A 14,996-nucleotide genomic window follows, 5' to 3' on the forward strand; every position below is an offset into this window, starting at 1 on the left:
ATGAAAGAAATATGAAGAACACTTCTTTGATTTCAGAAGTCATTGATCCTTTAGATGTTCTGGATAGGAATGCAATATCTTCTAGAAGGATAGCCATTAATGACTATCCCACTTTTACCAAATTGGATCATCCTGAAATCCTGCAAGCTTACATTGACGACTGCTTAGCCTCAGGTATTGAACATGCAGCTTATTCGTATGATGAAATTCTAGATGCTTCTCATGAACTTCCTTTCAGAAAGAAAAGGAAAGCATATAAAAAGGTTGGTGATGTACCTTTTGGAACTGTTAAGTCTCCCGCAAAGGTGGCTAAGACTTCGACAACTATGAGAAGGCTTATGGGAACTGTACCGGAAGCTGATGTTGCAGCGGGAAAAATCACATAGTCGCAACCATATTTTATTCATTCCTAAGGAATATGGGAAATAATGATAAAACCCTTAAAGGAAAGGATAAGACGGTCATCACAACCGAATTTGAGTTTAGGAGTCGGTTAAGCAAGGAGAAGGTGTTAGGCACCTCCACCTCTGTTGTACTCAACAGGAACATCCTATAGCCTAGGGTTAAGTGTGTTTGTTAAGGGAATGTTTGCATGTATTATTTTAATTTCTCTTATTTTCTTAGAAAAAGGGTAATTACAAAGGGATAAATTGGGGGAAAAGTTAGTTTTAGGTTAGGGGACTCACCTTGGTTTCGCAATCTTGTGCCTACGTAATTCTCATAGAGAGATGAGAAAAATCAGAGTCATCGTAATTCGTAGTTTGTTAGTTGGTTGAGTTTAGTTTATGAAAAAAAAAGGTTGTCTTGGTTTTGAATTCGATGCTCGGGGGCAAAAGAAATTGATTTGTCGCACGGGGTGAAAAGAGCATGATTTGTTTGATGGATTTTAAGCGTATTTTGAATTGTGAAATAAAAGTTAAGTTAACGTACATGGATTATATACAAGTGAAAAATATTTTATTCTGGTATTTTCGAGTTTTCAGTGAATAAATGAAAATGAGGTTAACACCTAATTATGTGTTTTCTTGTACTTTTGAATCATTTTATAAATTAAAGTAAATCACCTAACGTAATAAGGTTAACACAAAAATAAAGATTAACTAATCGAGTGAAAACTAAATTAAACGAATTACTTAAATTTGGAAGTAGAAACAATTAGGTTATTTAATAATAATTAAATTAAAAAATTAGGGGTGTAATTTTATACTAACTAGTAAAATAGGATGTGTAAATAAAAGGGTGTATTAGTTAAATGAGGCGTGCAAGAAACACCCATGGATCAATAGGCCAAAATCCAAAAACTAAACCTAAATTATACTAATAACTAATAAATAAATAATAAAAAATAATAATTGATATTGCATAATGAGGGAGGGGACGTGTCGTTGACCAAGTTGTTTTTTAAATTTCAAAAGCAGCGAATGGAAGGAGGACACATGACTTGAAATGTCCTAAACAAAAATAAACAAGAGAGTAAACACAAATACTGAACGTGTGGAGGAAACAAAAAAGAGCAGAATATCTCATCATCACCCTCTTTCTTTCGATTTCTTTCCTTCCTTCTCTCAAATGCTTAGACAAAATCAAATAGAATATAACAACAACAACCATAATCGATTCTTCAGTCAAACACAAACAAGTGAACATCCACTTCAATCTAAATTAAATGGGGAAAAGAAATTACCGACATGAAAAGGAGATGCGGCGACGGATGACTCAGCGGTGACTTTGCAGTTGTGGTGTAAAGGGTGTTGTAAAGGGTAGCTTGACTTGACGTAGCACGGAGGGGACAATGCGTTTGGGGTGACGACACACATGTGAGTTATGTGTGTGACTCTGGTGTGGTGCTACAGGGTAGTGGTGTGCAGATGTATGGCGATCATATGAAGTTTTTATGGTGGTGAATAGGAGTCTGTGGTAGTTGATGCATTTGGATTCTGACGGGTTTTCAATGGTGGTTACTGCTTTTCTTCACTCTCACTTTTCTTCTCTTTTGCTTTTTTGTTTCATTGTTATGTATGAGCTATTATAAATTTTGAATGATGTCGTGGTTAAGGATTTGTATGATGATTTGTTGTTGAGATTTCCGTTTTTTTCTTTTCTGTGGTGAGTTTGTGTGTGTGATAGATTTTGGTATTGAGAATTGTTGAATGTGGTTATGAGTTTTGTGATGATGATTAATGGATTTTAGTAGGTTGATGTTAGTGATGGATGGTGGAGATGATTCATGTGATATTTGTTAATGAATGGTATATGGTCTTTGAGTTTTGATTTGCAGGTTATGTTTGAAGTTGATAATGGGAAAGTTGGCTTATGGAAGTGGTAGTAAGGTGAGGAAGATGATGTTATGTTTATGGAGAGTGTACAAAAGATTATGTATGGTTGTGAGAAATTGATTATGGTGTTGATGAAGGTTTATTTTTTGTGTAAGAATGGATGTGTAGTTTATGGATGTTATAAATTGTGGCAGCAAGGTTTGACTTTGGTGAGTCAGAATTATGGTAAAGAATGGTGGGAGATATATACAGGATGGTTGTGTACGTGTGGGTTGTTAGTGTATATGAGAGAGTGAGGATTAAGGTTAGTTATGTTTAAATCAAATTAGGGAGGATATATTTAAAATGAAAAAGGGAACGATAATATTAGATGGGCTTAGTACATATTCAAATCAAATTAAAAAAATAGTTAACATAAAATAAACAGTAATTAAAACAAAAATTAAAGGTTAAATGAGATATGTTCCCCTCATTCTCTCTTTTTGCAAAATCCCAAAATCCAATAACACACATTTCAAACAGATAAACACAACAAAATTTTAACAAATGCAAAGTATCAACGGAGCTTAAAAAGTAAAAGACCAACCTACGGAGAGGAGGTTTTCTCAGGTATAAAAAGGTAAAAAAAAACTCTACTTTAATCTCTCCTTCTTTCTTTTCCCTTCTGATTCCGCTTCTGACTCTTTCTCCTTCCTTTAATTCTTCGCTTGTTTTGTTTGTGGCTGCGAGGTGCAACTTGGATTGGTGGCTGAACTTTACAGATGAAGCTTAGGGTTTTAGGCTTTAGTTGTTATTGTTCTTCGATGTGAAGAACAACAACTTTAGGGTTGTAAATTTGTGAATTGTGGATGACTTTCATTGAAATTTTAGGTCTTATTTATAATGTAAGCATTAGGTTAAGAATTGAATTTGATTTGTTAGATTATGAAGCTTTGTATCTGATTTGATTTGATTTAATATGATTTATTTCTTTGTGACCAAGTCAATGAATTTGGATGAATTTATGGCCTATGTAAAATGTAACAGCAAAATATGAATGGATTTGATTTTTTTTAAAAATAATTTTAATGTAATAATGAAAAGAATGTAATAAATTTAAAATAACAACTAATATTGAATTCTCACTTCACTACTAAATAGACTATCTCATTCATTCGAGATAAAATGCAACTAAAAGTCATATAATAGTAAAATACCCGGACAAAATCGGGGTATGGCAGCTGCCCCTATTTAATTACCCATCGACTCGAGAGTGCAAAAACATGAAGTCTTTGCACGTTTATGATGGAGGATAATTAAATACAGGAGGACCCCGATTTTTCTCTTTAGGAGAAAAAATGTATGAATGTTAACTTTGATGGGGATATATGGGCAGGCACCCATCCACAGGTTAATGTTGTACCTTTGAGTCTTGATGGAACCTAGAATGAAGTGTTCTGGATGAAGCCATGGATGATCGAAATGTTTTAGACGAACCATAGATGATTAAAATGTTCTAGATGGACCAAAGGTAATTGAAATGTTTCGGATATACCAAATATAATTAAAGGGTTCTAGACGGACCAGAGATAATGAAGAAAGATTTTCGGATGAACCAGATTTAATGGAAAGGTTTCTGGACAACCAGAGATGATTGAAATGGTTCTGGACGAGGACATGGGTAATTAGAATGTTTTAGACTGACCAAATATAGTTGAAATGTTCCAGACGAACCAGAGGTGATTTAAATTTTTTGGACGGGCTAGAGATGATTGAAATGTTCTAGACGAGGCCAAAGGTAATTGAAATGTTCCAGATGGACCAGAGGTGATTGAAGTGTTGGAATACCCGTATTCAACCAATGGGTTGATGGAGGTAAAAGATCATCCTCAACCGGTGGGTTGATTTATATCCACATAAAACTAATTCGACCGATGGGTCAATGAAAATTTGCCTTCAACTGATGGGTTGATTAACTCTAACCGATAGGTCGACAAAGACTGCTTTCAACCGATGAGTTGATTAACTCTAACAGATGGGTCGACAAACACTGTTTTCAATTGATGGGTTGATTAACTTTGATCGATGGGACAGTAAAAACTATTTTCAACCGATGGGTTGATTAACTTTGACTAATGGGTAAGTAAAAACTGTTTTTGATTGATGGGTTGATGAACTTCGACCGATGGGTCGAAAAAACTACTTTTAACCGATGGGTTGATAAACTTTGACCGATGGGTCAAGAAAAAACTACTTTCAACCGATGTATTGGTGAACTTTGACCGATGGGCCAACAAAAAACTTCTTTCAACCGATGGATTGATGACGGTCCACAAGGAGTGAATGTTTGAAATTATTCTGGACTAGGTGGTCCATTATCTCGCATGGGTAAAAAATGAGTAAATAAAATTTGTAGTTAGGGAAGCGACACTCGAGAGTTGTATCACATGGACTCTTGGATTTATTTTTACCAACGAAAAGAAACAATTGGGGTTTTTAAGTTTCGATTAAGATGAAGGTAAATGATTAACAAAATTTTATGAACTAGTTATTCTACTGTTTTGGTTTCCGGCTTATCACAAATTTTTACCTCACAAATTCCCTAAGCGGCTTTGATCTCTATTCGATCATTATATCAGTTAACAAGCGTAAACAATACAATACTAATTGACATACATATTATCCGACTAAAGAAAATGGATTAAAGCAATCATGAATTAAGCAAACATGATTTTAACATACGCAATTTAACGACAATGCTACGTCAAAAGTGATAATAGTTTAGGATGCAATCATAAGAAATTAATCAAAAATATTCCATGAAATATCAAATTAAGCAATTTAATTTCATAGAACATAATTGAAAGAGAAACGAAATTAAATTGATAAAAGTAAAAACCTCAAAGCCTTATGGAAACGCGATTCAGCAGATTAACCGTAAGAATTAGTTCTCCATGAATCGTACAAAGAAAAGCTAATTTTTTGAATAGTGAACAAGATGAATGAACAATACCACAACTGATTTACGTTAAATGAAAAAAGGAATTCAGGTTTTAATCCTAACCAGGTTAGAAAACATAAAAATCGGCCAAAAACTAATTATTTTATTTAAGTTTGAAACTAAAATGATTTATTCGAGTCTTATGAACTCCGAATATGCTTATGACTTAAATATTAAACTTATAGCTTATCCTCTCACATGTCCAATGCTTATTAGAATGCATCAATTTGATTCTCGTAACTCAAGTTATGACCTATACAACAAGAGAGCGTAAATAAATGTTTATTCAGTAAATACAATACAAAATTAAAAAAGGTAAAAATAACCTAAGCTAAGGAAACACACTAAAATAGTATAAATAACACAATGCACTATAGAATAGTGAAATAAAGTGCATGAAAATATGTGCATGAAAATGCATTGATGAAATTCCCCCACACTTGAACTTTTGCACTCTGAGTAAAATTCTAAAGTTAAAATTCAAAACAGAAAAATAAGAGTAAAATAGAGCATGCAAATTCAGAGACTTTCATGATTACAAGGGTGTAAGTAAAATCCTCATTCTAAGCTTCAATAAATATGGTGTTAGTGAGTAAAATTCAATGACATTCAAAGGAAGTAAGAAGACAGTTTACCAAAGAGTACATTAAAAGCAGCAAGATCCTCACAGGATAAAATTCACTCAACTCTCAAGTGTTTAGGTTATTGTTTACACTAAAAGCACATCATGAAAATTAGTACTACCGTAAGCTTAAAAAGGCTCTAACAACACTTGCAACCCCAAAACCAATGAAAAAACATGCAATTTTTTTATTTAAGAAGACAAACAAAAAAATACAAATAAAAACAATAAAAACTGAATGAAAGATAACAAAGTAAATGATTCTCTCCCCCACACTTAAGACATACATTGTCCTCATAGAAAGAACATAAATATAAAATAAGAGTGAGATAAAGGAAGAAGGGCTCCTTGATCAAGTGTAGTGTAGTGTAGGTGGGTTTTTCCAAGGAAAGTTCTTCTATGGTTGCATCTTCAGGCACCGAACTTACATGGAATAACTTCAGGCGCTGCTTATTAACTTTGAAAACCTTATCAGTACCTGCACTTTTTATTTCTACTGCACCATGAGGGAAACATTAGTAACAACAAAGGGGCCAATTCACTTGGATCGAAGTCTCCCAACCATAACTTTTATGCGGGAGTTAAACAATAATATTTTTTGCCAACATAAATTTCCTTCCTATGAATCATCTTATCATGGAAGTGATTAGTTTTCTCTTTATAAATTCTAGAGCTTTCATAGGCCTCTAGCCTAAGCTATTTAAGCTGGTGTAATTGGAGTTTTCTTTCCGTACATGCTTTTTGCATTTCCAAGTTACAACTTTTGACCGCCCAATAAGCACAGTGCTCAATTTCTACAGAAAGGTGACATGTCTTACCAAAAACAAGTTGATATGGAGACATCCTTATTGGTGTCTTGAAAGTTGTTCTTTGATACCAAAGTGTGTCTTCTAGACGAAGGCTCTAGTCCTTCCTATTTGGGTACACTGCCTTTTTTTAAATATGTTTAACTTCCCTATTTGAGATCTCATCTTGCCCATTAGTTTATGGGCGATATGCAGTAGAGACCCTATGCACAACTCCATACTTTTAGAGGAAAACTTCCATGGTGCGATCATAGAAATGGGTGTCTTGGTCACTTATGATAGCGTGAGGTACTCCAAACCTGCAAAAAATATTGGACCTGACAAAATCTGTAACAACTTTAGAATCATTAGTCCTAGTGGGGATTGCTTTAACCCACTTTGAAACATAATAACAACCATTAAAATGTAAATAAAACCAAAAGATATAGGAAAAAGACCCATAAAGTTGATTCCTCATATATCAAACATCTCACAAAAAAGCATAGGTTGCTGAGGCATTTCACTCTTACGAGTGATGGTTGTACCTACAATTTGACACTCTTTTCAAGTGCGGTAAGTCTCATAAGCATCTTTAAAAATAGTGGGCCAATAGAAACCTGAGTCTAGGACTTTTCTTGCAGTCATTTGAGGACCAAAGTGTCCCCCTACTTGAGAAGCATGAGAAAGATGTAAGATAGATTCAATCTCATAGTCGGAGACACACCTCCTAATAACTTGACCACTACCAAATTTCCACAGGTATGGATTATCCCACACATAATATTTTTTTAACACTTTTGAGTTTATGAATTTGTGTTCTAGATGCACCTGTAGGAAAAACTTCAGCAACAAGATAATTAACTAAATCAACATACCAAGGAGTTACCTCACGCAACTGTAAAAGCTACTCATCAGGAAAATCATCATGAATGAGAGATGCATCTTCATCCTGCTCTATTTTGCTTAAGTGATCAACCACTAAATTCATAGCTCCACTTTTAACTTTAATCTCCATATTAAACTCTTAGAGCAACAACATCCACTGAATTAATATCGGCTTTGCTTATGGTTTCTTCAACAAGTACTTTAAAGTTGCATGGTTAGTAAAAACAACTACCTTGGAACCTAACAAATATGATATGAATTTATCATGAGAAAAAACAATAGCTAGAAGTTATTTTTCAGTAGTGATGTGATTAGCCTGTGTATAATCTAAAGTTCTACAAGCATAATAAATAACATGGGTAGCCTTGCCAACTCTTTATGCTAGGACATCCTCAACTGCATAGTTAGATGCATCACATATAATTTCAAAAGGGAGGGTCCAGTTAGGCAGTTGGATGATGGGAGTAGAGGTCAATGCCTTCTTCAAGGAATCAAACGCCCTTTTGCATTTGTCATCAAAATCAAAAGTGACGTCATTTTTCAACAAGTTTGATAGTGGAAGAGTTATTTTGCCGAAATCCTTTATGAAGCGCCTACAAAAACCTACATGACCAAGAAGAGAATGAATCTCGTAAATGCAAGATGGGTAAGACAGTGTAGAAAACACAACAATCTTAGAATGATCTACTAAAATTCCTTTTTCAGAAATTATGTGACCCAAAATAATTCCTTGTTCAACCATAAAATGGAATTTTTCATAATTCAAAGCAAGGTCAATTTCTATGCATCTCTCTAAAACCATATTTAAACAGTTCAAACATGCATCAAATGAAGAACCATAAACAGTGAAATCATCAACAAACACTTCCATGTAATTTTCAATAAATTTAGAAAAAATACTAATCATGCATCGCTAGAACGTGCCAGGAGCATTGCACAGACCAAAGGTCATCATCCTGTAAGCAAATGTACTGAATATGCATGCAAAAGTTTTCTTTTCTTGATCCTCTGGTTCAATATGGATCTGAAAATAACCTAAAAAACCATCAAGAAAACAATAATGCGATTTACCAGCCAACCGTTCAAGCATCTGGTCAATGGACGATAAAGTAAAGTGATCCTTTATAGTTTCCTTATTTAACCGCATGTAGTCAATACAAACTCTTCAGCTGTTCTGAACTCTAGTGGGAAAAAGTTAATTATTTTCATATTTTACCATTTTGAGTCCAAATTTCTTAGGTAGAACCTGCACTGGACTTATGCAATCATTGTCAGAGATATGATATAAGATACCTGCATGTAACAACTCAGTTACCTCTTTCTTCATAACATCAAGAATTAAAGGGCTAAGTCTCCTTTGGGGCTGCCTCACTAGCTTAGCTCCCTTTTTAAGCAGAATTTGATACATACACATGGACGGGATAATACTGGGTATGTCAGCTAAGGTCCATATGATTGCCTTCTTATGCGTCTCCAAAACCTGTAAAAGCTTTTCTTCTTGACCAAAATTAAGGTTAGAGGGAATTATTACAGTTAGTTTTTCATTCCTCTCTAAATAAGCATATTTCAGATTGTCAGGAAATGGTTTAAGCTATAAGGAATGAGGTTGTTCAATGGATGGTGAGGTTTGGGCAGTCGAGATGTTGAGAGCTTTAGCTGCATAAATAGCTTCATCTATAACTTCATATGTATGAAAAACATCAACCTGCAAGGCATCATCAATCTTAACACAAATAGAGAAAATGTTAGTGTTAGTACATGAATCGCAAGAGTAAGTATCATCAAAGTATGATAATGATAGAAAATCAGATAAATCGTAAGAATAAGTATCATCAACTAAATCAGAAAGCAACTCATGCAAAAAACATAATTTTCTTCCATGGTGTGTTTCATAGCATCAAAGTGTTAAATTTAACAATGATATCACCAAACTCCATGGACATTGTTCCATCATCAATATCCATTTTTGTTTTTGCTATTTTTATGAATGGCCTGTCTAAAATGATGGATGCACTTTCTGACTTAGTTTCTCCCTCCATATCCGTAATGTAAAAATCATCAGGAAAAATCAAGTCATTAACTTGAACGAGTACATCTTCTACTACTCCAGTAAGACGAGCATTGCTCTTGTTTTCTAACTGAATGGTTAATCTTGTATTATGTAAAGGACCAAGATCAAGATTATTATAGATAAAAGTAGGCCTAACATTAATAGAAACTCCTAAATCCAAAATACAATTTTCGAATTTACTATCCCCGACAACGGCGCCAATTTGATCCACTGTCGAACATAGGTAAAAAACTAGTAAATAAAATATGTAGTTAGGGAAGCGACACTCAAGATTCGTATCGCAAGAACTCTTAGATTTACTTTTACCAACTAAAAGAAACAATGGGGGGGGGGGGTCATGTTTTGATTAAGATGAAGGTAAATGATTAACAAAATTTTATGAACTACTTAGTCTTCTGTTTTAGTTTTCGAGTTATCACGAATTTCTACCTCACCAATTCCCTTAGCGGCTTCGATCTCTATTCGATCATTGTATCGATTAACAAGCTCAAAGAACACAATACTGATTGACACACCTATTATTTGAGTAAAGCAAATGGATTAAAGAAATCATGGATTAAGCAAACATGATTTTAACAAACACAATTTAACGTCAAAGCTACGTCAAAAGCGATTATCATTTAGGATAAATCATATAAAATTAATCAAAACTATTCCATGAAATAAAAATTAAGCAATTGAATTTTAGATAACATAATTGAAAGAGAAACGAAATTGAATTGATAAAAGTAAAAACCTCAAAGCCTTATGGAAATGCAATTCAGCAGATTAATCGTACGAATTAGTTCTCCATGAATTGTAAAAAGCAAAGCTAATTTCGTGAACAGTGAATAGGATGAAAGATGAATGAACAATATCACTGTTGCTTGAGGTTAAAGGGAACAAAGAATTCGGGTTCTAATCTTAACCGGGTCGGAAAACATAAAAATCGGCCCAAAACTAATTAGTTTATTTAAGTATGAAACTAAAACGATTTATTCGAGTCTTCTTCACTCCATATTTTCTTCTTACTTAAACATGAAACTTTTAACCTATCCTCTCAGGTTTCCAAATCCTATTAGAACGCATCAATCTGATTCTTGTAGATCAAGTTATGATCTGCACAACGAGAGGGTCTAAATAGTTGTTTATTCAGAAAATACAATACAAAAGTAAAATAAAGGTAAAAATAACCTAAACTAAGGATACACACTTGATTGCAATTCTTTATTGCATACATTTAATCGAAGAATCGAGAAAAACAAGTGAAATTTGAGCAAATATGAGAAGGAATGACCGAAGAATGAGGGAAAATAGCTAAGTGTGCAAATTGTGGACTTAGTAAAAATTTGAGGGAAAAGGAGCAAAAAAGAGTGAAGCTTCGAAAATGATCACATCCACCATCACACAACATCACATAACATCACACACGCGATAGGGCATTAAAAGCTGTATCACGCGTGATGCAGGTTATCGCGCGTGTGTTGTTCACTTTTCTATGCATTTTTCTGATGCGCTGTGGTCCATTCTGACACCTTTAAGAGGGGAAATTATGCACTTTCACAAGGGTTATAAAATTTGGCATTGGGAACATGATTTTACAGCATCAAATGGTTATTTTGAGAGCATTGGAAGCCATTGGAGGCCAATCCTTCAAGGGAACTCATATGCTATTCTTCTTTATTCAATTGATATTATAATTTTGACTATGAGTAGCTAAGCTTCTCTAGGTTAGGTTGTGTGATGATGAACCTTATTCAATCTTGTTGGCATTATATGTTGGTTTAACTTTGTATGAATCCTTTGAATTATAATCTTATTTATTTGTTTCTTACTCTTAATGCTTTTTATTTGAGATACTCTATTAATATGATATTAGACACATATGGATTACTGGCCCTTAGCCTATGTGTTGGACCTAGGGCAATTGTTCTACTTATGTTGGTTGAATAGGGATAGGAGACCCTGAGTAGTGGCCTAAGGAATTAACGCTCTGTACATCACTTAGCCCTGCTTATACTGGAAAACTAGGGATATAAAGCTCTAAGTAGTGGTTAGTGAGTTATTTCATGCGGGATCGACTATAATAGTTTTGTTAGTTCTCCATGAGATTATAAGGAGTAGACCATTCATACAAGGAATCATACATCAACAAGAGAGGATAAGGGGATTCTAGTGCATAACATAATTGTCTTATTACTTTTGTTTTAAACTCATAATTTGTTTTTCTTTCTAAAACCTCCCCCCTATTTAATGTTTTCCTTTTATATTGCACAATTGTTGGCTTGTTCAAATACAGTCCATGTGGATTCAATCTTTTATTACTATTACACTATTAGTACACTTATCGAGAAGTCATCAACATAAAAATAGTAGAAATAACACAAGACACTCTAGAATAGGGAAATAAAGTGCATGAAAAATGCATTGATCACGAGGCCAGAGAGACATAGGGTTCATACCAACATGGGGATTAATATCTTGGTTGAAAATGAGAGGCGACCAACTAGGGGTTGGAGTAAGAATGACTAATGCAGGGATTGGAATATACATATTGTTACTAATATGGGGATTAGTGTTCGGATAACGGATTTTTTGGGGATACATAAGGTTGCTTACGATCGAGTTAATGGGGGTCTTCATAACGATCATACACTAAGGAAGGCTCTAGAAGAAATCCTCGGGGGAATGATTGCTATGGAGCACGTTGTAAACGAGACTTTGTGAGAAAGTATACCGGGGAAAGTTTAGTGAGCCTACTTGTTGCAATAGGCTAGCTTGGGGGATTGTGACTTGGTTCATCTAGGGAATGTTTATAACACATACTTGTTGGGATGAATGGGTAAGAAACGGATAAGCCTAGTCGGTGAGCTGTCACCAACTTAACTGGGGATTGACTCTGACTTTTTATGAGGAGTTCTCAGTCTTTAGCATATGCTATGTATCTATGATTTGTATGCATATTATGTTATGTGATATATGCATGTTTGAGTTTGTATGGCATAAAACTCCATATTCATAGATATGTTACGTGTGATACAATGCATGGATGCAATGTTTGATTTCCAAACGAGAATTGGACTTGAAAATGGTTCGTCGTATGGGAAATAGGATTTGAAACGATTTTCCAAATGGAAACTAGGGTTTGAAAATGAATTCTAGACGAGAGCTGGTGTTTTGTTTTGATTGTCATATGGGAAATGACTTAAAACGGACTACTAGACGAGAATTGGATTTGAAATAAACTGCCAGACAAGAACTAGTTTTGAAATAGACTACCATACGGGCACCAATGAAATAGATTAGGTTGTCAGACGGGAATTGGACTTTAAATGAATACCAGACAAGAACTGGATTCGACTTCCAAATGAGAAATAGACTTTACGGGTGCCAAATAGTGTTTGGGCTTTGATGGATTTATGTGGTATAATGTCGGTAATGGGCGACCTTTAGGACTGAGGGTGAGTGCCAAGTGTGATAGGTATTAGGAACCAAGAAAGGTTTGGCTTTTTGTAAGGTTGGGATTTTGAGAGGTGCCAAACGGGTTAGGCTTCGGTTTTTTGGATATGTCAAGTGAGGTCGGGCTCTTGGATTTTGAGGCTCTGAATGAGGTCAATTTCTTTTATTGTAAATGTTGGGTGCTAAACAAGACCAGGCTTTTTGGGTAAATGCCAAGCGGGGTTAGGATTTTGAAATTGGCCAAGTAGGACTAGACTTTTTGTGAGAGTCCAAGTAAGATTAGAATTTTGTGAGGCGTCAAGTAAGATTGGGCTTTTTGTGGGGTGTAAGGTAAAATTGGGATTTTGTGAGGTTTCATGCTTCTTGTTATGGGAATATGCAAGATGAATGAGATGTTATGCATGATTTGATGCAAACATGATTGATGCATGAGAATGAATTATGAGATGACTTGAATATGTCAACAAGTGTCCTCGGGGTGGGTCGTGGGTGGTTAATGCTTAGTGAGGTTATTTATGTACCAAGGTTGTTTGTCAAAAGGTAGTAGGGGATTGTGCTAGCATGACCTCCCGACACGCATGTCAAACTCGATGGTTATTGAGGTACAACAGAGTTTGCAGCTTGAAAGTATGGAGAGTATTTTCCCTTCCATAGCCTATCTTGCCCCAGTCTGTTGGGTCTTTTGAAGAGATTCGTCTCAATAGTAGTTTTGGAGCAGTCTTTCCATAAGGTGACTTTGAGATGGTTTTCCCCAATATTTGGTTCTTGAAGTGTTATGCCCCTGATTAATTGATTCTTAGAACGATTTACCACAGATTGACCGATCCATGAAGGATAGGATTTACCATGATTTTAAGGTTGCTTGCCCTAGATTGGCCTTGAAGAGATTCTCCCTTGGCTGACCTACTCTTGGAATGGCTTCTTTTGTTCGAACCTTGCAGTGATCTACCGCAGTATTTGAATGAGCTTTGGAGGGATTTGACTCTGATCAACGGTATCTTCAAGTGATTTGCCTTTATTGGTATGACCTTTTGAAGGAGTTGCCAAAGAAGGAATTTGGATCCCACCATGTTGTGATACGATCTTAATGTGGATTGCCATAATATTTGAATCTTGAAAGATCCACCCCGGATCAATAGGGTATGTAGGTAATTTGACCTAGGTTGGCCAATTCTTGGAATATTTTGCCCATAATCAACAGGATCCTCAGATGATCTTCCCCTGATTATAAGAATTTTCTTCTGATCAGCAAGATCCCTAGGTGATTTTCCCCTAGTCTCAAGTGTCATAAAGCAGTATGCCTCTGATCAAACCATTGTTTAAATTTCCTCGATACTAAGTATTGATTTGCAAGTAAAATTGTTCCTTTTGAAAAGTAATTATAATGTAATGCTCATGCAAGTTTTCAAATTGAAAATTGTTATGGAAAACAGATATGATGTGTACGGTGGAGGATATTTACCCATAAGGTTGGCACAAATGAAAATGTGAAACTATGATCGAACAATATGGTTAGTGATGATTTAATTAACATTTGGAGTCAGTTTAACAATGATTTTGCTTAGTATTCTTTCATAATTAACCTAGCTTCAATTAGGTCTTTTAAGGGTTGTAACATGGATTGGTTCATGGTTTATGAAAAAAAGAATATAAGGCTCAAAATTTGATTTAACCCACACTTACTACTTTGATGTTATTCATTCCTAAATCCAATTAACTCAACGGATGCATTCATTCACCAAGATAATTTTAGTAGTCATGACGATGGAGGTAGATATATTGGTTCAAGCACTTGATGAGATTCTCGAGGTGATAATCACCTACTTCCATATACAAGCTTGTTTCCATTTTTTTCTTTTTAATCCCTATTTTTGCATGGATCGATTTTTTTTTTTGAATTTGTGGTCCATCGGGATGCCCTAACTTTTTTCTAAGTCAA

The 14,996-nt window shown here is 34.9% G+C and overlaps 2 protein-coding genes across 2 annotated transcripts; both read right to left on the reverse strand.

The window, feature by feature from the left end:
* Positions 1-7,924: 7,924 nt before the first annotated feature.
* LOC127079978 (uncharacterized mitochondrial protein AtMg00860-like) lies at positions 7,925-8,962 on the reverse strand. Its single transcript, XM_051020326.1, has 3 exons — positions 8,842-8,962; positions 8,521-8,583; positions 7,925-8,412 (listed from the first exon to the last, which is right to left on the reverse strand). The coding sequence occupies exons 1-3, from the start codon at positions 8,960-8,962 to the stop codon at positions 7,925-7,927; spliced, it is 672 nt and encodes a 223-aa protein (XP_050876283.1).
* A 177-nt stretch (positions 8,963-9,139) lies between these two features.
* LOC127079980 (uncharacterized) lies at positions 9,140-12,151 on the reverse strand. The gene is made up of 3 exons (XM_051020327.1): positions 12,061-12,151; positions 9,476-9,829; positions 9,140-9,384 (listed from the first exon to the last, which is right to left on the reverse strand). The coding sequence occupies exons 1-3, from the start codon at positions 12,149-12,151 to the stop codon at positions 9,140-9,142; spliced, it is 690 nt and encodes a 229-aa protein (XP_050876284.1).
* Positions 12,152-14,996: the final 2,845 nt, after the last annotated feature.

This window comes from Lathyrus oleraceus, chromosome 5 (assembly GCF_024323335.1).
Source record: "Lathyrus oleraceus cultivar Zhongwan6 chromosome 5, CAAS_Psat_ZW6_1.0, whole genome shotgun sequence".
In the NCBI taxonomy this organism is placed as follows: Eukaryota; Viridiplantae; Streptophyta; class Magnoliopsida; order Fabales; family Fabaceae; genus Lathyrus; species Lathyrus oleraceus.

Coding starts and splice junctions, on each gene's coding strand:
- LOC127079978 (XM_051020326.1), bottom strand. CDS start 8,962: ATGTGTATGTATCAAATTCTGCTTAAAAAGGGAGCTAAGCTAGTGAGG. Junction 8,584..8,841: donor AACTGAGTTGTTACATGCAG/GTATCTTATATC, acceptor ATGGTTTTTTAG/GTTATTTTCAGATCCATATT. Junction 8,413..8,520: donor AACTTTTGCATGCATATTCA/GTACATTTGCTT, acceptor ATTACATGGAAG/TGTTTGTTGATGATTTCACT.
- LOC127079980 (XM_051020327.1), bottom strand. CDS start 12,151: ATGTATATTCCAATCCCTGCATTAGTCATTCTTACTCCAACCCCTAGT. Junction 9,830..12,060: donor AGATATTAATCCCCATGTTG/GTATGAACCCTA, acceptor TATGTTCGACAG/TGGATCAAATTGGCGCCGTT. Junction 9,385..9,475: donor AACAATGTCCATGGAGTTTG/GTGATATCATTG, acceptor TTTCTGATTTAG/TTGATGATACTTATTCTTAC.